The sequence below is a fragment of the Nicotiana tomentosiformis genome, chromosome 5, assembly GCF_000390325.3.
Source record: "Nicotiana tomentosiformis chromosome 5, ASM39032v3, whole genome shotgun sequence".
Taxonomy (NCBI): Eukaryota; Viridiplantae; Streptophyta; class Magnoliopsida; order Solanales; family Solanaceae; genus Nicotiana; species Nicotiana tomentosiformis.
Window position 1 is genome coordinate 62,859,825 of NC_090816.1, and position 25,831 is coordinate 62,885,655.

Consider the following 25,831-nt stretch of genomic DNA (forward strand, 5'->3'; position numbering starts at 1 on the left):
ATAATCGGCCCCAGTATCTCAGTGCCCCATCTTCTTCGATCTCGAAAGTCATAATCTTATGTTGTTGAATGCCCTCTCTCAATCGTACTAAGGTAGGGTCTTCATATTGTCGTGCTTTTATCTCGGCTACCAAAGACGATTCTGCCGTATTCTGTACAGTAACACCTTCGTCATCAGAGTCTAATAATCTGATTCTCATATTGGCCAGCTGATGAAGCTCTTTGGTCAACCCTTGTATGCTTGCCTCAATGTGTACTAAGCTTCCCATTGACTTACGGCTGAGAGCGTCTGCGACAACATTGGCTTTTCCGGGATGGTATAATATCTCGACATCATAGTGTTTCAGTAATTTAAGCCACCTACCATGCCTCAAATTCAACTCCTTATGCTTGAAGATGTATTGTAAACTCTTGTGATCTGTGTAGATGTCCACATGAACGCCATATATGTGCCATAATATCTTTAAAGCATATATTACTGCAGCTAATTCCAAATCATAAGTCGGGTAATTCTTTTCATGTTTCTTCAGCTGTCTCGATTCATAAGCAATCACCTTCTCATGTTGCATCAATATGCACCCCAAACCTATACCCGAGGCATCACAATATACCACATAACCTTCTGTTCCTTTTGGCAGAGTAAGCACTGGTACGGATGTTAATCGATTCTTCAGCTCCTAAAAAAGTATGTTCACAAGCGTTTGACCACTAAAACTTGGTAGTTTTTTGTGTTAACTTAGTCAATGGTGCTGATATAACCCTTATACAAATCGCCTATAATATCCTGCTATCCCCAGGAAGTTGCGGACTTCTGACGGCATTGTAGGTCTCGGCCAATTTCACTGCATCGATTTTCTAAGTATCGACACTAATACCCTCGTCAGATATCACATGGCCAAGGAATGCTACTGAGTTCAGACATAACTCACATTTAGAGAGCTTAACATATAACTTATGATCCTGAAGGGTCTGTAATACTATCCGCAAGTGGCTTGCATGTTCCATCTCCGAACGAGAATACACCAGAATGTCATCAATGAATACGATCATAAACACGTCAAGATAGGGTCTGAATACACTATTCATGAGATCCATAAAAGCTGATGGGGCATTTGTTAGCTCGAACGACATCACCAAGAACTCAAAGTGCCTTATCTTGTTCGTAAGGCCGTCTTCAGAATATCCTTCTCCATAGCCCTCACCTGATGATACCCTGAACGTAAGTCAATCTTGGAGAAATACTTGTCACCCTGGAGTTGATCAAACAGGTCGTCAATCCTCGGAAGTGGCTACTTGTTCTTTATAGTAACCTTATTCAACTATCGATAATCGATACACATCCTTAACGACCTGTCTTTCTTCCGCACGAACAAGACTAACGCACCCCAAGGTGAAGTGCTAGGCCTAATGAAGCCCTTATCCAGCAAGTCCTTCAACTGCGCCTTTAACTCTAGCAACTCTACCGATGCCATCCTGTACGGAGGGATAGAGATCGGCTGAGTGTCAAGCAACACATCAATGCTAAAATCAATCTCCCTTTTAGGAGGAAGGCTTGGGAGTTAATATGGGAAAACATCTGGAAATTTATTGACCATGTGAACTGATTGTAGAGTGGGCGGCTTCGCCTCTGCATCTCTAACACGAACGAGATGATAAATGTAACCTTTCGAGATCATCTTCCTTGACTTAAGATAGGAAATAAACCTACCTTTTGGCGTAGATGTTCCCCTTCCATTCAATCACAGGTTCATTGGGAAACTGAAACCTAACCATCTTCGTACGACAATCAATGTTTGCATAACATGATGCCAACCGGTCCATTCACATTATCACATCGAAACCAACCATTTCTAACTCAAATAGGTTCTCTGAGGTTTGACGACTACAAATCATCACTGTGCAACCTCTATATACCCCTTCTAGCAATCATAGAAGGGTATATACCCTACCGGAGTGGATACCGCACGTGGTTTACTTATCAATTCAGGTTCAACACCAAACTTATTAGCCATAAAGGGTGTAACATATGATAATGTAGATCCCAGATCAATCATCGTATTTACATCATAAGAAAATATAGACAATATACCTATAACAACATCTGAAGACGACTTGAGATCTTGTCGACATGAGGCCATGCATGTACCAATAGGAGGTAGTATGTGGGGTTGCTAAACTATTTCGGATAGATTCTTGTTGAAATTGGTTGAGGGAGGAAGGGATTACCATTGTAGAGCCTTGTTTTTGATTTTGCATAATAGGTATTTGACGAAATTCCCAAGAGACTTATATCATGAGAATCCTTCTAATTAGTATCCGATTTTCACTATCTTCCTATAGATTCAAATTGCTATAAGTATTGGGACGTTGTAGTGATCTAAGAAAAGCTCAAGCAAGGTATGTTGGCTAAACTCCCTTTCTAAAATTGGAATCCATGAGTTTCTCGTAAGTTCTAAATGTGGTTTATTCAAACACTCATTCCAACTATTCTAGATTGATTCCAAAAAAATTGATTTGCCTAAATGCTTATGTACTCGAGTCACGTTCGAATTGATCTTATCCTATTATGCTTCCCCTTAGTGGGAAAATGTTCGAATATGGTTGTTGTAACTAATGCATATGATTTGAATCCATGTTTCAATCGTAAATCACCATGCTCTCCTTTGGAAGTATTGCCAACGTGTATTGAGTTCTTAAATACTCATGAGTTAAAATTGTACATTGCCCTTTGAGAAAAGTATTTCAAGAATAAATGATGTATTACTCGGTTATGATTTTAACTTATGCTTCGATTGCCAGTCATTTTGTTCCATTCTTTGGAAAGAAATCCATTGTGTTTAACGCTTTCATTACAAATGAACTTAAATTTATGATTTTCGAAATATTATATATGTTGATGTTTATTATAATGATCCTTGAAAGTAAAAAAAAAAGTGTAAAGTATGAAGTACGGCCATCGTGCCACGAATGAAGAACATTATGTATGGCCAAGAGAGCCAATGAAATAATGATGTTGTGAGTGGTTAAAAGTTCTAATGAAGTATATATGGTATGAAAGGTTATGAGATAAATGCATTTATATTTATATTTCCTTAATATACAAAAACATATTTTGGGAGTACCATTAGTGAGCCGAGGAAGGGTGGGTTGTAACAGCCCACACCCGAAACTACACGTGTCGGTGTAGGAGTTGATTGAGATCATTCCCCTTAATTGGGATGAGATTGATGTGTTGAGATTATTCCTCTTAATTGGGATGAGATTGTTGTTGGCCTTGGATTGGATGTCGACTCACACGGTATATGTGGGGAGACGACCTAGTCGATCGGGTGGTGATTGGATGCCTTGTCGAGCGCATGGTGGTTCCTCCTTCTTATCATCATATTTTATTCGCATCACCATGTCAATCCATATTGATTCATGGAGAGATGGCTCAGCCGATCGAGTTTGTGTTCAGACTCCATACCTCGTGTATGGTGTGATGATCAGAGGCTAATGATCTCCTAACCAAAAATGTTAATTTCTTATTTTGAAATTGTTATGTTTTAATTTGGCATTTGAATATCATTGGTTTTTCCTTGCTATTTTCATGATTTTCCCCTTCTTATCTATTTCATTAAAGGGTATTTAGCTATACATACTAGTACTATTCCATATGTACTAATGTCTTTTGTCGCGGCCGCTGCATCTTTAATGGATGTAGGTGGTTCCTCAGTAGGCGACTTTGTTCCTCGTTAGCAGTTACCCTCTACTCGACAGATTTTGGTGAGCCCTACTCTATTATGGGGCCTTATGTCGCTTCACATTGTACCTTGTATTTTGAGGTATAGTCAGGGCCTTATCACCGGCACTTTCATACTACTCTTCTGTTATATTTAGAGGCTTCGTAGACAAGTTGTGGGTGCTGTTCGGTTTAGGGTAATGTATTGGAAATGTTGTAGTTTTCAAATATGTTTTCCCTTCGTAACTATGAACTTGTAATATTTTAAAAATTGTAAACGAAGCTTCTATAAGTAATGGATAAAGGATGTGGTACACTTTACTCTTCTCATGTCAATTTCTTGTCACTGATTCTTAAATTGTTCATGGGTAAGGTTGGGTAGAAAGAATCAAGTAGGCTTATTTGACTGGGATTTCTCGGTCAAGCGCTGGTCGCGACAAATATCTCTCACCGACCAAGTGGCCAAGCAATAATATCTCTCACTGACCAAGTGGCCAGGCAACAGAAATATATGTATATGATGTTGTATATCATGTATATAGAAGAATATATGAAGGTGCGTATGTAACTTCTCTATTTCTATTCAATATCATGAAATGACACGAAGCTGATACGAACCCCTCTCAATAAGAAACAATGGAAATATACAAAAAGAAGTGTAACACCTTTGAGAGACGAGCTCTATAGTATGCGTTTTTTGTACAAGCTTCATCTAGCTCTTGCTTACTACGGATTCATTCCAATTAATGAAAAGGGATAGCCATTATATACCTCTCTTTGTCAATACAGACTCAATAATAAACTTTTCTCGAGTACCACCTCAACCTATAATAATGACAATACGTTCTTTAACTTAAAGAATACTAGTATATGCTGTATATCGAATGATAACTCAGTCCCATAAAAAGTCGGGTAGCATCTCCCCTTATTTTAATACTTTCCCCAAGCCTACTTTAAGATCATGAGTAACAAGTACCAAGAGGGTTGGATTGCTTAGATGGGAGAAAAGCTCAGCTACATTTGACCTAATTTTCAGCACATTTAGGAATGTAACTTGTGATGACCTTTGTCAACTTTTGTTTCACATTTCGTGTGACTTGAAAACATAACACACGACTATGATACGACTAAAATAACTCATAATGTAACCTCTTTATCATGTTAATCACCCTAGTCTCACCCCAAAAATACATGTTATAACATAATCTCTAGAGTCTTGTAGAGGAGTCATGTATATTTTATATATCAGAATTATGGCCTTGCCAACCCTATGTACATGTTAGTTTGGTATTGTTGGTTGTAGACACTCATGGTGGCATCGTCGACCTTGACTGGTATTGTCATCTCGTAGGTAGGCCTCGTTTGCCTAAGTTGAGAGTTACCCCACCAGAGTTCATAGTTACAGAGTGGAACGCTCGGGCCGAGTATGGCACCGGGTGCTGGCCAAGCCTCCCCAGGTTTGGAGCGTGACAATATAATAAGTGGAATATATGCAGTAAATAAGCCCTTAAAAGGGCTATTTGGCTGACCCCAACCAACCTCTTTTTGTACGTACGAGTATATCATAAGTCAATTGATATAAGCACATAAATGAGATCATCTTAGAAAGTACATAAAATAAGTTAATCATGTTGTCTTGGAGGTTACAAATATTTAAGATCATGAGTAACAAGTACCAAGAGGGTTGGAATGCTTAGAAGCTAAATGAATTGAAGCAAATAAGTTTCGTTAAAGGTCAACAAGTTGGGAATATTATAACATATGCTTTTGGGAAGAGACTAGGGTGATTAAAATGATAAGGAGGTTATGTTGTGAGTTATTTTATTCGTATCATAGTCGTGTGTTATGTTTTAAAGTCAAGTAAATTGTGGAACAAAAGTTGGCAAAGGTCATCACAAGTTACATTCATAAATGTACTGAAAATTAGGTCAAATGTAGCTGAGCTTTTCTTCCAATATACTTTTATTTGCGGGATGATCCACCTACCAAATTGAAGATCCACGAGTCTAGTTTCTAACGCATTAAATCATTTGTCAATACGACATCGGAGTAGAGAGATATTTGCATTTTTGCGAGATTGCACAGACTACATTGTCCCTTTTGTTGGGGACGCTGCATTTTATGCCTGCATATCCTCATACCTATAATAGGCATAATAATGACTATAACTAGCGAGCAACTCAATAACAAACTAATGAGCGACAAGCTCGGTCTCAGATTACTAAACGATGCGTTCCAACTCCTCTTTTCTTTCAAATGGAGCAACACAACCAACAACACATAACCAACCCCCTTCCCACATAATCCAACCATGAATTTAACATTGAATTAAGCTCATAGTCATCCAACCAGTGGAACAACAACAACAATAAATGACAAGAACTTTCGTCAACAAAAAGGAAAACTACAATATAAAGTATTAAGCGATGAGCTCATCTCATAGCCACAACCAGCACATTCCTTTCTCCATAAGAATAATAACAATATCAAAAACAACAAACCCAAGTTGTTCTCCACAATTTTCGATCCATAATATAGCTCTAAAACATCCCAAAACAGTCCAGCAACTACAACGCATCAAACATGGTTTTTACTCCCTTTATTTTACAAGCTCTTTAACAACAAGATAAATATGACTTAGATAAGCTCAAGAATAAGTAGAATAATCTCACAATCAATCAGCAAGAACAACTCCAACTCAAGCTTACTTCACCAAGAAGAAATCTCCCAAAAAAGCCACAAGAAGAAGAACAACAAATCTATGAATACCACAAGGTTTCTAGTGTTCGATTCACTTTGAGCACCTTAGGATTAGATCTTGAACTATGTGATTAAATTTAGATAGAGTTTTAGTGTGTATAGCAACTGATATTGACGAAAAATGAGGTCTCCAAGTCGTTCTACCACTTTATACAACTTGAGAAATTTCCACCGCCTAAGTGGGTCACAAAGGGGCTGCCTGCGCAGTCTCACAAAAGCGCGAATATAACTCTACTCTGAAGTTGTATTGATGAACAGTTAAATGCATTAGAAAACTAAACTCGTTGACCTTCAATTTGATTGGTGTATGACCCCATAACTCCAAGCATTTTGGGATAAAATCTCGGTGATATTAGACCCAAATTGCAATAAAAGTATGAACGTAACTTGCAATAACTTTTGCCGACTTTTGTTTTACAACTTGTTTGACATCAAATCATGATATACAAATACTATATGATTCAAGTACCTTAAAACACAACATCCTTATCATATTAAAAACTCCTAGTTTTACCCCGAAAATATGGGTTATAACATCTTTGTTTCTGTTACACCCCATATTTTCGTACGTAAAAGTACGCCGTAAGTCAATTGATATAAGCTCAAATATCAGATCATCTTTGGAAGTACATAAAGTAAGTTAATTATGTTACCGTGAAGGTTACAAATATTTAAGATCGTGGTTAGCAAGTACTAAGATTGTTGGAAGGCTTAGAAGCTAAACGAATTGAAGAAATTAAGTTTCGTCGAAAGTCAACAAGTTGGGAATATTATAACATGTACTTTTGGAGTGAGACTAAGGTTCTTAACATGATAAGGAGGTTATGTTATGATTTATTTTAGTTGTATGATATTCGCATGTTATGTTTTGAAGTCAAGCGAGTTGTGGAACAAAAGTTGTTAAAGGTCACCACAAGTTACATTCATAAATGTGCTGAAAATTAGGTCAAATGTAGATGAGATTTTATCCTAATATACTTGGAATAACGTGATAATCCACCTACCAAATTGAATATCTATGAGTCTAGTATCTAAATCACTAAACCGTTCATCAATATGATGTTGGAGTAGAGAGATATTTGTATTTTCGCAAGACTGCACAGACTGGTAGGTGACAAATAGGTGTGTCATCTACTTGTTTAAATGAAGGGACCAAATAAATCTCCAAAAACGGGCGGCCAAGGGGCCTTTTAAGGGATGAATTAAATCATTTCTTTCAATCATATTTCAGACTAAGAACTTCAGATTGAGACCTTGCAACTCCTCCCCCAAAAATCCCATACAAACCCTAGGTGATTTCGGGTGATACAAAGTGATTCTAGTGCCGAAAAGCCCGGACAGCTTGCTAATTTCCCTTTCTCCTTCTTGTATATGCATTGGGGGACTGGTTTTGGATGAAGAGGGGCTAGGTTTTGTGGTTTATACTCAGTCCAAGGTAAGTTTATGCTTCTCTTTCCCTTTTCTAAGCTTCTACGAGTTGTAGCTCGATTGTAAAGACTAGAACTTGTGAGTTTCAAAAGAGTAGTATGTTGTTTGTGGTGGCATCACTGTTGGCTGGTTGCGAGCTTAATTTTAAGTTGAATTCATAGTTATTTTATATGATAAGAGGCTTAATTATGTACTGTTGGTTGTGTTTCTTGATTTGAAAGAAAAGACAAGTCAAAAACATGTTTTAGTAATCTGAAAAATAAGTTTTGAGTTGCTGAACTTGTGGGACTGTTATCTGGAAAAAAAAGTTTTATAGTTGTATTATGGCTGAAAATTAGTAGGGATAATTGAATATGTAGTGGTTAATATTATTGATAAATTCTGGAAGGAAAAAGGGGTTTAAAACTATAGTTGTTCAGTCACAAACCGAGCTTGATGCTCGTCGGGATTGTTAAACTGTTTTCAAAGGCTTATTATGAGTATTGTTGTCACGCCCCGACCTCGAGGAGCGCAACCGGTGCTTAACCGAGCTAACCCGACCGAGCAAGCCTGCTGGATTTCCTTCTACCCAACTCACCCATAAATAAAGAGAAGGTAAACTTCATTAATTAACACAAAAATGGTTCATGAACAACACTAATTCCATCACCATTTGTTACTTCATTTATAAAGTCTCAAAATACATACACTTTCATAGTTGAAGTGGAATATGTAATACACATACGACATTACAATCTTGATCTTCCCAATACCAATACACTACCCACACAATGTCTACGGAGCCTCTAATAGATACAAAAGAGTACAATGATAGTGACAGCAACAAGTCTCCGACTATACCTCAAAACATAATACACATACAACAAAAGATGCATGACCCCGAAATGAAGTGGGGCTCACCAAGCCAACTGGGAAGAGAGTATACCGCTATCACTGGTCAATGACCTCCGCTGTGGAACCACCTGAATCCATTAAAGATGCAGCACCCCTAGAAATAGGGATGTTAGTACATGTCGAAGAGTACTAGTATGAAAACCCAACACCTATGCAAGGACTTCAAAATACAACATGAATATGATGAATCATGGTAACAATAAAAGGCTTAGTTAGCAGTTAGAGCCATAGCAAATTTATTAAAAGCTTTCAATAACATTTATACATTCTTAAGTCGGGGATCCTCTACAACTACCTTTACACAAAGCATCCCTACCGCCTTACCCCAATGTATGCGGGTGGAGGTACAATCACAATACTAGAAACTCTATACAAACCGGCCATGCCACCTCACCCCAATGTATGTATGTGGAGATGTATTCACAATACCACAAACTCTACACAAAGCGGCCCTGCCGCCTTACCCCAATGTATGTGGGTGGAGGTGTATTCACAATACCATAACTCTACACAAAGCGACCCTGCCGCCTCACCCCTGTTGTTACGTCTCGTGTTTTCATACGTTAAAGTTTTGTCATAAGTTAATCAATATAAGTTCGGGAATGAGGTTATTTTGGGATTATAAGCATTATGCTATTTCAAATACGTGATGAATAAATTCGTGAAGGAGAGAGGGGAAGCAAATAGAAGGAAATGAGTTTCGTCGAAGTTTGGCAATTTGGGATAAAATACGGTCCAAGCTATAATACCCTATATTTTTGGACTAGTGCCATACAAGGTACCATATGACCATGATAATATGATTTATAAAGTGTATTAAAAATGAGTAGTATTTTAAGTAATTTGAGATAATTCTTAATTATTTGGGTAATTGGTTAATTATTAATTTAATGGGAGATTAACCATTTAATTAAGGATTTGTGGATAATTGTAGGTAGGGACAAAGCCCCCCCTCATGTGGAAGCAAGTGGAAGAATATTGGATAAGTGACTCTTGACTTTAGACCATTGAATTAAGAGGACACATGGATAATATCCTAATCCACTCCTTGCAAACACGTAGAAAGAGAAGTCATAATAGTCATCCCTACACTTATCTTGAATTAATACCAAACTTCATTTGGTAAGGAAGTTATACATAATGCAAAGCCAAGAACGATACTCATCCCTACACTTATCTTGAATTAATACCAAACTTTATTTGGTAAGGGAGTTATACAGAATGCAAAACCAAGAACGATAATCATCCCTACACTTATCTTGAATTAATATCAAACTCCATTTGATAAGGGAGTTATACAGAAAGGCAAAGCCAAGAACGAAGATGAGGGGATTTGGAAATTCATACGAGACTCCATATTATAATAGCAACGGGATTTTTTGATTCTAAGGGAGTACGGTGTAATCCTTCTCAAGAATATCATAAGAATTTTTCCCTACTCCAGGTATGTAAGGCTAAGCCCTTCCTTCATTTTGGCATGATCTCGTAATTACATGTATTTGATAACGAGGCATAAAGAGAAGTTCATACTCCCGAATTTATATACATTATCCTAGTCTCATAAATTACAGTATTCTCCTTATCGGGACTTTATATTTAATTGAGTATTGTCTTCTTCCAGTCAAGAGAGTAGAGAGCCCATATATACAGTATTACAGTATTTTCATTACCATCGAGCTATAATCGATCGGCAAGCCCCTATTGGGCAACCTCTGATCAGATGGTAAGTTATATACCGAGCCTACTGTGGCCGAGCGCCTATGAGCGAGCCCAGATTGGCTGAGATACAAAGCTCAGTATGGCTGAGCACCTATGAGCGAGCCTACTACGGCGGAGCAGTTACACGTTCCGAGCCTTATAGGGCCGGACACTTATTTTACTTACTATATTGAGAGAGTTGAGTCAGTATCAGTAAGTAAGTATATCTCCAGATCATCTTTGACTCCAAGTTACTTTTAGTTATTATATTATCAGTTCAGTTTCAGCTTTCAATTATTTTATTGCCTTACATACTCGGTACATTATTTTGTACTGACGTCCCTTTTTCTGGGGATGCTGCATTTCATGCGTGCAGGTTCAGACAGACATGCGGGTAGACCTCCTCTGTAGGTGTTGCCCGAGTTCAGCTTTATTGGTAAGCTCCACGTCCTTCGGAGTTGCTGGGTCTAGAAGTTTTGTGTACATCTTGTGTATATATGTATATAGGTTATCGGTAGGTCGAGGCCCTGTTCCGATCATGGTACATCCATCAGTAGAGGCTTGTAGACATAACCTGTCAGTTAGTGCAGCATGTTGGGCTTGTAGGCCTTGTATGTATATTTTGTTGGTTTGTCAGTTGTAGTAGTTATGACAGCCTTGCCGGCCCAGCTTTATATTGATGTTTAGTCAGCGTTGGTTTCCATTCAGTTTTATATTTTGCTTCACAAATTGTCTTGCAATGTGGCCCATGGCAAAAGTATGCCATTATATGTTCAGAGCCCCTTAGTCGTAAGTTGGTACGCAAGGATAGATGAGGCACCGAGTGCCGGTCTCGTCCCCCCTCCCCCTCCCAGGCTTGGGGCATGACACCTATCACGCCCCAAACCTAAAGAGGCATGGCCGGCACCCGGTTCCATACTCGGCCCGAGCGTACCACTCTATAACTGTGAACTCTGGAGGGGTAACCCTCAACTTAGGCCGATGAGACCATATTCTGAATCGTCAGAAAATAACGCCTCTCTCATATGTGGTCTAAACATACCCAAAAGCTAATATATATAACTGTGCAGGCCGACAAAGCTGCCATGAACATCTACTGATATACAAAATATACAGGACTCATCTACAAGCCTCTAGAGATAGTTGAACTGTATCATGGTCGGGACAGGGCCTCAACCTACCCATCAAACCTGAATATATAAAATGGAATCCAAGGTTTAGACCTGGTAACTCCGAGGAAGTGGAGCTTACCAACCAAGATGATGTTTAACTCTGTCTACTGGGAAGGTCTATCCAACTGTCTATCAGGACCTAGAGGCATGAAATGCAGCGTCCCCGGCAAAAGGGGCGTCAGTACGAAATAATGTACCGAGTATGTAAGACAATAGAATAACTGAAAGCTGCAACTAAACTGATAATAAAATAACTGAAAGTAACTGGGAGTCAAAGATAATCTGAAGATATGCTTACCTGCTGATACTGACTCAACTCTCTCAATATAATAAGTAAAATAGTTGTCTGTCCCTATAAGGCTCGGTATGTGTAACTGCTCTATCGTAGTAGGCTCGCTTGTAGGTGCTCGGCCATACTAGGCTAGGTATCTCAGCCATTCTGGGCTCGCTCATAGGCGCTCGACCACAGTAGGCTCGGTATATAACTTACCATCTTATCAGAGGTTGCCCAATAGGGGCCTGCCCACCGATTATAGCTCAATGGTGGTGAAAATAATGCAATATATATATATATATATATATATATATATATATATATATGAGAGAGAGAGAGAGAGAGAGAGAGAGAGAGAGAGAGACAGACACACACACACCCCCTCTGCTCTCTTGACTGGAAGAAGACAATACTTAACTGAATAGAAAGTCCCGATAAGGGAGAATACTGTAACTTAAGAGACTAGGCCAATGTACATAAATTCAGGAATATGAACTTCTCTTTATGTCTCGTTATCAAACACATGTAGCTACTGGATCATGCCAAAATGAAGGAAAAATTTAGCCTTAACATACCTTAACCTCGTTGAGTCCTTAATATCTTCCAAGAAACTCTTCAAACAACTCAACTCAGTCTACCATAGCATAAGGAAATTCAAAACTAGTGTTGAATATAGGCTAAGTCTGTAACTTAAGCTAGTAGCTCGTTTTATGTAAATTTGGACAGCATCTCCCTTGTAACAAGGGCCTACTCCAATACCATATACCAACAACAACAACCAGAATAATACAATAAGAACAACATCAACAATAGGGTACAAATATTTCATTAACAAGTCGTCAACATATCACGACAAGCGGCAAGCTCGGATTGAATCCCTTCAGCACCCTTCAACCCCATTATCACCCGTTATAGTCTTCTTACATTAACTTAACAGAATCATTAACATGATAATGAAGTCATTCATCAATGATTCCATCCTTATATCATATACTTATAACAAAGGAAACAATCCACAACTCCAACTATCTTCAATTAGCAACTTTATTCACTAGTTCATGTCTAGTACATCCATTTAACTTAATCAACATCAAGATAACCTTAAGCACATGAAATAACACAATACAAATACCTCCTACAGTAGCTTCAAGTCGAAATCCAAGTTATATTTAGCTTACAACAGCCTCAAAGGCAATACAACACCATAGAAGTGACTTAAGCTAATCCAAGTATTATCGTGTAGTTTATCATCCTAACAACTTAACCAACATACAAGCAAGCTTAAGCACAATTAGTAGTCTGTTATACTCACCTTAGCCAGTAGCAAAAACTTGAAATTTCAGCCAAACACAGCCCACAACTATCCTCAATGACAACACAACTTCAAAGAGGTGTTGTTCTTCACTAGAACTAACTTTTGATGTTAAAATATGGTGTAATCCATTTGCAAGACTTGAAATAACCTAGGGTTGATATGAAAACCTTGGGAGAGTATTTTACAGAACTTAAACCACTTAAAACAACCTCCCACACGAGCTGGAACTACCCAAAAATCAGCAACAACAAGAAGAACAAGACACTTACTAGCGCCACGGGATTCCCGACACTTGATTTGTATTGTTTGCCCTTTGTTTGGGTCTTGGATCATGAGAGAACCTTGAGAGGGTGTTTTTAGGTGTATAGGGTCTGAAGATACTGAAAAATAATGAGTTAAAACGGGGTTGAGGCATCTTATATATATCAATATATCTCAACCGCCATTGTGGGTCCCATAGAGAGCTGCTTGGCGCAGTCTCCCAAAAATGCGAATACTTCTCTACTCTGACGTTGTATCAATGAACGGTTTAATGCGTTAGCAACTAGACTCATAGATATTCAATTTTGTAGGTAGATCACCCCATAATTCAAAGCAAATTGGGAGAAAATTGCATCTACATTTGACCTAATTTTCAGCACATTTATGAATGCAACTTGTGATGACCTTTGCCAACTTTTGTTCCACAACTTGCTTGACTTAAAATGTCACGACCCAACTGGAGGGTCATGACTAGCACCCGGGCCATACTTGCCGAGCACCAACGTACATTTTATCTAACCTTCCTTATTATCTTTAAGGGCCGCCAAGATCAATATAAATAGTAGACATGGATCATGAACATCCAACAATAAAAGATAATGTCATGAACATACATAACATGGGATGACAAAACTGTCAAGAAACTATATATAAGGTACGAGCTACCATGCTGCCATGAAAGACTATACAACAAAAATCAGCCGACAAGGCATTCTAAACCATACATAAGTCGACACCTGTCTATGAGCCTCTAAAGGAACATAAGTGCTACAACATTGCCGGAACAGGGCCCCGACATACCCATAATGTCTATAACAAAAATGCATACCAAGACCACGGCAAGTCCGGAGAAGGGATCTCGCCAATAACCGCTGAACTGGACAGCCTACTGTGGTGGGGGAGCTACGTCTACCTGTCTATCAGGACCTGCAGCACGACATGCAGCGTCCACAAATAAAAAGGACGTCAGTACGAATAAAGTACTGAGTATGTGAGGCAAGAAAGCATAAGTAAGAACAGTAATGTAAACAGGGATAGAGAATATACAACCTGTGACATCTGGGTACCTCTGAGGGCTACTGACATGAAATACATGATACATACATATATATACATAAACTTTTAAAACATACGCCTTTGTGGGCATCACCATCATCATATCGTACCCGGCCATAATAGGCTCGGTAAAACGTACCCGGCCATCATAGGGCTCGGTAGAATCATACCCGGCCACGTGGAGCTCGGTAAAACCCAACTGATCAGTGGTTGCACAATAGGTGCCATACCCGGCCGACTATAGCGCGGCTCGGTAGAGTAAAATAGATACATATATATGATGCATGCTGGACTCATTGGAATCACATTTTGAACCTTTCGGAGTGACGTAAGGTCGGTATCCTTCGTACACGTTATTAGGATTAACTCTTCATCAAGAATCTTATAAGAATCAGGAACTACCAACAACATTGATAATATAAGAATAAGAGAAGTAACATCAATATCAATCGTTTCATAAGAAGGGCAGCAATGTAAGTACTGCTAGCTTCTAAGAGTAGAGTATCTTTGGGAGCTCGTTCATTACATTATGTACAATCGGAGTCGTGCAAAAGAATGAAGGGGATAGCCTCACATACCTTGTATATACTGCCCAACCTCAAGCTATGCAAATGTCACGACTCCTTAGTCTACAATAAGACAAATGACACTATCATTATCGTTTAAGCGTCGTAACTATTATGTATCGACCGCAACCTATTTTACGATGAAATGGACAGCACCTCCCCTATTTATATGACTTCCCACAAGTCAATACAATCACCAAACAGCCCAAACAACATCATTAATAATCATATTGAGCCTCCAAAACAGTCCACCAACCAACAACATTACTACCAAGCCTTTCGATATATATTTCACAAGTTCTAGCTTCAACGACTTAGCTGCAACTTGGATAATCTTAAATATATATAGAGTAAGAGGTTCCTTACCTTTAAACATAAAGAACAACTCCAATTTGACCTTAATTTTCCACGAAATATCCCTTCAATTCTGCCACAAGAACAAGGAAGCGAAACTAGCAATTAATTCGGGTTTTTCGGCACTAGAATTACTTTAGAAGACTTGAAATCACCTAGGGTTGATATTAAAAACTTGAAGGTGTATTTACAGAACATAAAACACTTAAAAAAACCTCCCACACGAGCTGGAACAACACAAAAATCAGCAACAACAAGAAGAACAAGAAACTTACTAGCGCCACGGGATTCCTGACATTTGATTTGTGTTGTTTGCCCTTTGTTTGGGTCTTGGATCATGAGAGAACCTTGAGAGACCGTTTTTAGGGTTATAAGGTCTGAATATACTGAAACATTATGACTTAAAACGGGGTTGAGGTATCTTATATATGTCCATATGTCTTAAACCGCCTTTGTGGGCCCCATAGAGAGCAGCTTGGCGCACTCTCGCGAAAACGCGAATATCTCTCTATTCCGAGATCGTATCGACGAACGGTTTAATGAGTTGGAAACTAGACTCATAGATCTTCAATTTGATAGGTAGATAACCCCATAATTCCAAGCACATTGGGAGAAAAATGCAGTAACATTTGACCTAAAGTTTAAGTAAAATTATAAACCTAAGTTGCGACAACTTTTATCGACTTTTGTTTCATAACTCCCTTGACTTCAAGACTTATGATGCGGATATTATATGATTCAAATACATTAAAACAAGACCTCTTGGGATAGTTAATCACCTCTAGTGTTACCCGAAAATACGGGTTACAACATCCTTGATTCGTTTAACTTCTAATACTTGTTAATCACTCTTATACACCCTTGTATCGTTTAAGACCAATAGGATTAACTTCTTATCATCTCAAAGATAATCTCTTTGTGGATTTACGTCGACTAACTTACGGCGTGATCTATGGTATGCGAATTTGGGTTGTAACATAAAAATATAACACACGACTATCATACGACTAAAATAACTCATAACATAACCTCCTTATATTGGTAAGCATCCTAGTCTCATCACAAAAGTACACGTTATAACATTCCCAACTTGTCGACATTCGACGAAACTTATTTTCTTCAATTTGCTTAGCTTCTTAGCCTTTCAACCATCTTGGTACTTGTTATCCATGATCTTAAAGATTTGTAATAATCTCCAAGGTAACATGATTAACTTACTTTCTGTACTCTCAAAGATGATCTCATTTCTGAGCTTACATCAATTAACTTACGACGTACTCTTACGTACAAAAACATGGGGTGTAACAATCCCAATGTATGCAGGTGGAGGTGTATTCACAATGCCACACTTCGGATTCCTAAAACGATAATAGCTGGTACAAAAGAGTTCCCTTTCAAATCTACCATTTGGCACCTTTGGCCTTAGCAAGAGTAGGTTCATAAGGTTTCATCATATGAGAAATAAGTGTTTAATCATATTGATTTGATACAAGATCTTCTTCCCCAAAGGGGTATAACATAATTAAGTCAAAAATAGAGAATCATTAACACACGAGGGTTCTGACACGTTATGCCAATCGGAAATCAACTTTACTAGTTTGAATACCCCACATCAATAGTGTTCCATATTCAAACTTCACACGATGGAGTTTTGTAAGAACCCAAAAATTTCAATACCAGAAAAAGAGTTTAGCCTTCATACCTCGCTTTGAGCTTTCCTTAATTCATTACACAGTTCTAAAAATCCTAGCAACTTCGATCTATTTAGAGACATAGCAAAATTGAATATAAATTAGGAAGATATTCATGATTTCAGCTCATTTTAGCATTTTATCAAGCATTAGGTGTGCGAATTTGATTACACGGTTCTTCCACAAGATTTTCTTCACTCCATAACTAATTCAATACCAAGAGTTTGCTCATACTAGTTCAATTACCTCCCCACCATCCTCATAGCTGCATGCATGCATAAATAATAACTCTCATACCCAAGAATCATACTCCCAATTACCCATCATCTATCTAAACTCGAAATTGAAGACTAGGATTAGAACCTTACCTCTTGGATGAAAATCTTATGAGATTTCTTATTGAATTTCAAAGCTTGGACAAGATGTTGATGAACAAAGCACTTGGGGCTTACTTCTCTCTCTATAGAACAATCCCCTCTTCTCTCTAAAATGACAGGTTTTTGCCTTCAAAATGAGCCCCAAGGGATTTTAATCAAAATAGGATCGGGTAAAAAAATTAGAAAAATGAAGCCCCGACACAGATCTGCGATCACATATGCGACCGCATAATGCTTTTGCGGTCTGCAAAATTTACTATATAATGTCCCTCAGGGACCGGGCACTTCTGCCTCACTCTGCGACCAGTCTGCGGTCCACAGACCAATTCTACGGTCGCATAATGCGCCGTAGAACTCCCCTCTGGAAATTTTCATGTTGGGTCTGTGATGGGTTGTGCGGCCTGCGAAATGATTATGCGGCCGCATACTAGACCGCATAATGGTCTGATAATTTGCCTAGATTTCAACTTTAGTCTGCGGCAAATCTGCGGTCCGCAGATCAGTTCTGTGACCGTAGAATGGACTGCAGAAATGCCCTGCACTTCCAAAATTTTTTTTCAACTCCTCAACTCACTGTTCAACCCAAAATGTCAGAACCATAGCTCGCAAGCTCGCCGCGAAGAATCTCTACAATCATCAACGCATAAGTCTACCTCGGCATCACGAAACCCCGGGTTTTGGGTGAAGTGTTTCGGGGCCTTACAATTGTTGATGTTGTTTGGGTTGTTGTTGGTAGTTGTAACTTGTGAAAATTCATATAAACGGGGGAGGTGTGGTCCGTTTTATCGTAGAATAAAGTGTGTCATTCAAATGCGATAAGTTATGGCATTCGTATTGGGACGAAAGTATTGTTCATTTGTTGTAGACACAAGAGCTGAAGGTTAAGTTAGCTTGAGGATTGGATGGGATATTTGAGGTATGTAAGGTCTTCCTTTCTTTTCTTTGGCATGATTCTGTAAGTTATGTTGCATAAGTAATGGGGGATGAGGCTTTGTGTACATACTATACTGACGATTAAGGTCCATTCACACGTGTCGTATGAATGTTAAAATGGATTGTGTTGGTCGAAGTTTCATGTATTCTTAGGGAGTAAATAGAGCCTTCCTAAAAATCCTTGCCTTTTATATGTAACAAGACGTCTAGATGTTAAGTAAACATTACGTACGAATGGTCTAACAAATCAAAAGCAATATAGTGTCCGTATAATGAGGGATAGTTATATACGAATAGTTCAACAAGGTAGCATAATGTATAGTTTGTAGCATGATAAGAATGTTTCGACCTAAAGAATGGCACAACTTCCAATACTTACACGTTTGGGTTCACAAAACTAATAAAGACCCACGAAGACAGTTACGTTTCTCTCAAGTTAAATAAGGTTGATTATATATGAGGGTGATGTTAAGAGACGATATACGCTACCTATGGAGTCATAAATTATAGAATATGATAAGTTAAGCAATAAGAATATAAGTTGATTACGTGTATATATATATATATATATATATATATATGTGTGTGTGTGTGTGTGTGTGTGTGTGTGTGTGTGTGTATGTGTATAACGAGTAGCCTTACAAGCTAAGAATATTACAAAGCTATAAGTAGAAAGAATCATGTAATCCCCAGAAATGAGCCGTGACGTGAAATAAGGATTCAAAATAGTTACAACATTCTTTATGGCTAAATAATACAAAATACGAAGGATGATGTAGAAAGTGGCTAAGGAATAAGGATTGGTTATTGTAACGAGTTACTCACAAACTTGTATGTTTATGAATATGAGTTTATCTGTTGATAAATGAATAATGTCTGCATGAGTGATATGAAATGAATATGTATAAGACATGATCCCTACAGACGGTCTATGAACGCGTAGGTGTACATTGAAGCCCTATGGATGGTCTATGAATGTATAGGTGCATAATGAAGGTTGGTTATGTTACACCCTATATTTTCGTATGTAAAAATGCGTCGTAAGCAAACTAATGTAGGACAAAAAAATGAGATAATATTTAAAAGTATATAAAGTAAGTTAATCATGTTACCTCTGAGGTTACAAATATTGAAGATCATGAACAACAAGTACAAAGAGGGTTGGACAGTTCAGAAGCTAAAGCAATTAAATAAAACAATGTTTCATCGAAAGTCGACAAGTTGGGAATGTTATAACATGTACCTTTGGGGTGATACTAGGGTGATTAACATGATAAAGAGATTATGTTATGATTTATATTAGTCGTATTACATCCGTGTGTTATGTTTTTAAGTCAAGCGAGTTGTGGAACAAAAGTCGATGAAAGTCATCACAAGTTACATTCATAAGTTTTACTGAAACTTTGGGTCAAATGTAACTGCAATTTTCTCCCAATATACTTAGAGTTATGGTGTGTTCCACACATCAAATTAAATATCTATGAGTCTATTTTCCAACGCATTAAACCATTTGTCAATACGACATCGGAGTAGAGAGATATGTGCATTTTTGCGATACTGCGCAAGCTACTAGGTGACAAGTAGGTGTGTCACCTACTTGCTTAAATGAAAGCCCAAAAATGGGCCATTTCGGGTCGTCCAAAGAGGCCTTTTAAGGGCCTATTTTCTTCATATATTAGACTTAAAATAGAGCATAATAACCAGACATAAGCTCTGCAAAGAATCCTCCCAAAAATTTCCCACAAACCCTAATTGATTTTCTCTCCCTTTCAAGTTCCAATTGGAGGTAAAACTTAGAGTTTGAAGAACCAAGATAGGAGCTGAGTTATCCAACAAATAAGGTGAGTTTACTGCTCTCTTTCATCCATTTTTTCTGCTGTAAATTCATGGTAAGTCGTTCTATACTTGTAAGAACTCACGGGATGGTGATCGGAAGCCGTGAGTTCGAGTTATTCACTTGTAGCGGACTGTTTTGTGGACTGTTTTGTGTTGCTGTTGGGCTGCGTGTTTTACTACTATTTTGTGGAGTTTTGGAGGAGGAAGGGGGTTTATAAACACCATATAAATGTAGGGTGGTTGGCTGGTCGTTCGTCATAACATTTTCGGGTCGTTTGACACTACTACGGTGGTCGTTTTGTGTACGAAGAGATTGGGGTGTGTTGGGCTGTTTTGTAGTATTTGATGGTGTATATAGGGCTGGAAAATGATGTATATATGTTGTTATTGTTCTGTTCTTGTATTGTTGGTGTTATCTTGAAGTTGGAGGAAGGGCATATTATAGGGGAGATGCTGCCCGTTTTAATACAAAATAGGTTTGTCGTTCGTTGTGCGATAGTTGTACCTTTCGTAACTTAACGATAGTATTATTATCATTCTTGTAGATTAATGTGCGAAGAGGTGAGTTCAACTTGGTGATTGAAAAGATTGTGATAAGGTATGTTAAGGCTAAGCCTTCCTTCATTTTGGCATGATCTCGTAGCTACATGTGTTAGTAATGAGACAAAAGAGAAGTTCATATTCATGAATTTATTCACACTATTCTAGTCTCATAAGTTACAATAGTATTCCTTATCGAGACTCTATATTCAATTTTAGTATTGTCTTCTTCCAGTCAAGAGAGCAGCAAGCCTATATATACAGTATTACAGTATTTTCATTACCATCGAGCTATAATCGATGGGCAGGCCCCTATTGGGCAACCTCTGATCAGATGGAAAGTTATATACCGAGCCTACTGTGGCCGAGCGCCTATGAGCGAGCCCAGCATGGTCGAGATACATAGCCTAGTATGGCCGAGCGCCTATAAGCGAGCCTACTATGGCAGAGCAGTTATATATATACCGAGCCTTATAAGGCCGTACAATTATTTTACTTACTATATTGAAGGAGTTGAGTCAGTATCAGCAGGTAAGTATATCTCCAGATCATCTTTGACTCCCAGTTAATTTCAGTTATCATATTATCAGTTCAGTTTCAGATTTCAGTTATTTTATTGCCTTACATACTCGGTACATTATTTCGTACTGACGTCCCTTTTTGGGGGCGCTGCATTTCATGCGTGCAGGTTCAGACAGACAGACGGGTAGACCTCCTCAGTAGGTATTTTCCGAGTTCCGCCTGATCGGTAAGCTCCACGTCTTTCGGAGTTGCCAGGACTAGAGTTTTGTGTACATCTTATGTATATCTGTATATATGTTATGGGTAGGTCGGGGCCCTGTTCCGATCACAGTACATCTATCAGTAGAGGCTTGTAGGCATATCCTGTTGGTTAGTGCAGTATGTTGGGTTTGTATAAATTGGTGGTTTGTCAGCTGTAGTAGCTATGACGGCCTTGTCGGCCTAGCTTTATATTGATATTTAGTTAGTGCTAGTTTCCATTTAGTTTTATATTTTGCTTCGCAAATTGTCTTGCAAGGTGGCCCCATGGCCAAAGTATGACATTATGTGTTCAGAGTCCCTTAGTCGCAATTTGGTACGCCAGGTTAGGTGAGGCACGGGGTGCTTGTCTCGCTCCTAGGTTCGGGGCGTGACAGGTTATGGACAGTCTCAGTATTATGAGTCATAAAGATGGTCTATTATGTTACGCGTATGAGACACTATTATTCATGTTTATGAGTGAGCCTTACGGACGGTCTCTTATGAAACGCGTAAGTGTTAGTGTAGCCCTAGAGATGTTTGATCTGTCTTAGATAAGTATTCAAATATAAGGTATGATGGCTAGAAGAATGTTATAGATGAAGTTACATAATATGATGGTTTCCAGTACAGAAAGAATATGGAAGTAAGTTCAGGTATATCATGACACGAATTAGATGTATATACGACAGTCGCGACATTAGATGTTCTCGACCAACGAATCCTTCCCTTTTCATCCTTTGTAAGGTAAGTTGGATAATTGAATACTTATATGTTACGAGTCAGAATAAGGTAAGTATGATTCCCGGATCTCATTGACCCTCCAGATTTCTTTTAGTATATCACATATACATGTCAGTTTAGTTTCAATTAAGTTATTAATATATTATCTGCCTTACATACTTAGTACATTTCTTTGCACTAACGTCCCATTGTCGGGGCACTGCATTTATGCCTACAGGTTTAGGTATCCAGTTTGATGGGCTCTTATCATTGACGGAGTTGATATCCAGCTGAGGATTGGAAAATCTCCATTTCATCCGGAGTATAACCAATTCAATAGGGTATCAGACTGTCCTATGTATATATATACTGTCCTGACCATATGTACTGTATGTCAGAGGCCTTGATGTCATGTATTTATTCATATTTTTAGTTCAATGGTTTGCTAATATAGTGTTTCCCCACTTATAGTTATACATTACGACTTGTGGCCATGTTGACCCATTATAGTTACAGGAAGAATGAGTTCAACCAAGTCGGCCAATGTATGTTCTAGTTTTTATCAAACGATCATGAGTTACAGAGTGGTTCGCTCGGGACAGTACGGCATCGGGTGCCAGCTACGCCTCCCCCGATTTGGGGCGTGATAGACTCACGATACTTCTTTAACATTTGTTTTAACTCATCATTATCTTTGTAAATGTCTTTAAACTATCTGGCTTATAATTAACTTAAGACGCATTCTAACATGAAAGTATGGGGTGTAACGTCGTTCCACCTTAGGAACATTCGTCCTTGAATGTTGACTCTTAGAGACTTGCAAAACTTTTGCCAGAGTCTCCTATTTACACTGGACTAAAACCAACTTGCACGTAGCCAGAAAACATACTATACATGCCATATAGGGCCAATATCTATAAATAGCAACACTTGGCCTCACACGACCATTAATCATATGTATTACAAGCCAAAAATAAGAGCTCACCTCAGGATCTACTAGTTTCAACCGGGTTGTGCTGTAATATCCCATCTCTATACACATCTTCAAGGGGTGGGGCGGGGGCAGGGGTGGGGCAGGTAGCAAGGGGTAAGGGGAACAAGCGGACCTATAGGTTGAGAATTGGGTCGTGGAACATAGGGACGTTGACGGGTAAGTCTATAGAGTTTGCTAAGAGTTTCCAGAAGAGGAAGGTTAATATAGCATGTGTCTAAGAGACTAGGTGGGTAGGATCGACGATGAGGGATGGGGACGGGTTTAACTGTGATACTTAGAAGGCATGAAAGGTAAGAGCGGAGTAGGTATTTTTGTGGATAGGGAACTCAGAGAGATAGTGGTTGAGGTTAGGTGGGTGAATGATAGACTAATGGCTATTAAGTTAGTGGTTGTAGATCTCAGTTCAAATGTCATTAGCGCTTACACACCTCAAATGGGCTTGGATGAGGAGGTTAAGAGGCGCTTCTAGGAGAGTTTTGATAAGGTTGTGTGTGGTATTCCACCCACTGAGAAGTTATTTATGGTCAAATTGGGATGACTGATGGGGTTTATGATGAGGTTCATGGCGGTTTCGGCTTTGGGGATAGCAACGGAGGAGGTACTTCATTGATGGATTTCTCTAAGGTTTTTGAGTTGGTGATAGAGAACACTAGCTTTCCTAAGAGGGAGGAGCATCTGGTTACCTTCCAAAGTATGGTGGCTAAGACTCATATTGATTATCTCCACCTCAGGAGATGTGATAAAGGTTTGTGCAAGGATTTTAAGATTATCACGAGAGAGTCCCTCGCAACACAGCATAGGCTCTTAGTGATGGATGTCAACATCATGATAAAGAGGAAAAAGCGGGTGATAAAGGGACATCCGAGGATCAGGTGGGGAGCCTTGTCTAATGAAAAAGCACAGGAGTTGAAAGGGAAGTTGATGGCCATGGGGGCCTGGAGAAGTAGTGGGAACGCGAATGGTATGGGGTCAATGACGGTGAACTGTATTAGAGAGGCTACGAGAGAGGTGTTAGGGGTCTCTAAGGATTACTCTAGCGGGCACAAAGGAGACTGATGGTGGAATGAAGAGGTCCAAGGAAAAGTGGAAGTAAAGAAAGCGGCGTACTTGAAGTTAGTGGAGAGCACATGCAAGGAGAAGAGGAGGGCAAACTAAGAAGGGTATAAGAAGTCTAGGAAGGAGGTGATGTTAGTAGTCATGGAGGCCAAGAATGCAGCACTTTGTCGTTTGTATGAAGAATTGGGGAACAAAGGTGAGGAAAAGAAGTTATTCCGGCTGGCCAAGGCGAGAGAGAGAGAGAAAGGCTCATTATCTGGATCAAGTGAGGTGCATCAAAAATGAGGAAGAAAGAGTTTTAATGGAAGAGGCTCAGATTAAGAGAAGATGGCAGACCTACTTTCATAAACTTCTGAATGAAGAGGGGGAAAGAGACATTGTGTTGGGTGAATTAGAGCACACTGAGAGTCACTGCGATTTTAGATACTATAGGCATATTAATGTTGAGGAGGTCCTAGGGGATATGCATAAGATGAGCAGGGGCAAAGCGACTGGACCTGATGAAATTCCTATTGAATTTTGGAGATATGTGGGTAGAAAAGGCTTGGAGTGGCTGACCAGGCTGTTTAACGTTATTTTTTGGACAAAGAAGATGCCATAGGAATGGAGGTGGAGTACGATGGTTCCGTTGTATAAGAACAAAGGTGATACCAGAATTGTAACAATTATAGGGGTATCAAGTTTCTTTGCCATACTATGAATGTGTGGGAGAGGGTGGTGGAAGTGAGGGTCAGAAGTTTAGTGTCTATATCCAAGAACTAATTTGGATTCATACTTGGTCGTTCGACTACGGAATCTATCCATCTTATTAGGATGTTGGTGGAACAGTACAGGGATAGGAAGATGGATTTCACATGGTGTTTATTGACCTAGATAAAGCATATAACAAAGTCCCTAGGGAGGTTCTTTGGAGATGCTTGGAGGTAAAAGGTGTTTCGGTAGCATACATTAGGGTGATTAAGGACATGCATGATGGAGCTAAGACTCGGGTTAGGATAGTGGTAGGAGACTCAGAGAATATTTTGGTGGTTATGGGGTTACTCCAAGGATCTGCACTAAGCTTGTTCCTATTTGCACTGGCAATGGTTGCACTGATGCACCATATTCAAGGGGAGGTATCGTGGTGTATGTTATTTGCTAATTATATAGTTTTGATAGATGAGATGCGAGGCAGTGTTGATGAGAGGTTAGAGGTTTAGAGACAAACCCTTGAGTCTAAAGATTTCAAGTTGATATAACTGAGACAGAACACTTGGAGTGCAAGTTCAGTGTCGTGATTGAGGAAGCGAACATGGACGTAAGGCTTGATTCACGAGTCATCCCCAAGATAGGAAGTTTCAAGTATCTTGGGTCAGTTATGCAGGGGAATAGGGAGATCGGCGAGGATGTCACACATCGTATAGGGGTAGGGTGTATGAAATGGA

At 39.0% G+C, this 25,831-nt stretch overlaps 2 protein-coding genes across 2 annotated transcripts; both read left to right on the plus strand.

Annotated features, from left to right (window-relative positions):
• Positions 1-23,885: 23,885 nt before the first annotated feature.
• Positions 23,886-24,407, plus strand: LOC138892460 (uncharacterized). The gene has a single exon (XM_070176179.1). It carries the CDS (start codon positions 23,886-23,888, stop codon positions 24,405-24,407), a length of 522 nt encoding a protein of 173 aa, XP_070032280.1.
• A 154-nt stretch (positions 24,408-24,561) lies between these two features.
• On the plus strand, positions 24,562-25,008 carry LOC138892461 (uncharacterized). Its single transcript, XM_070176180.1, has one exon. It carries the CDS (start codon positions 24,562-24,564, stop codon positions 25,006-25,008), a length of 447 nt encoding a protein of 148 aa, XP_070032281.1.
• The last annotated feature ends 823 nt before the right edge of the window (positions 25,009-25,831 follow it).

What these genes read in the sequence shown, in the direction of transcription:
- LOC138892460 (XM_070176179.1), top strand. Translation starts at nt 23,886, where the DNA reads ATGACTGATGGGGTTTATGATGAGGTTCATGGCGGTTTCGGCTTTGGG.
- LOC138892461 (XM_070176180.1), top strand. Translation starts at nt 24,562, where the DNA reads ATGCAGCACTTTGTCGTTTGTATGAAGAATTGGGGAACAAAGGTGAGG.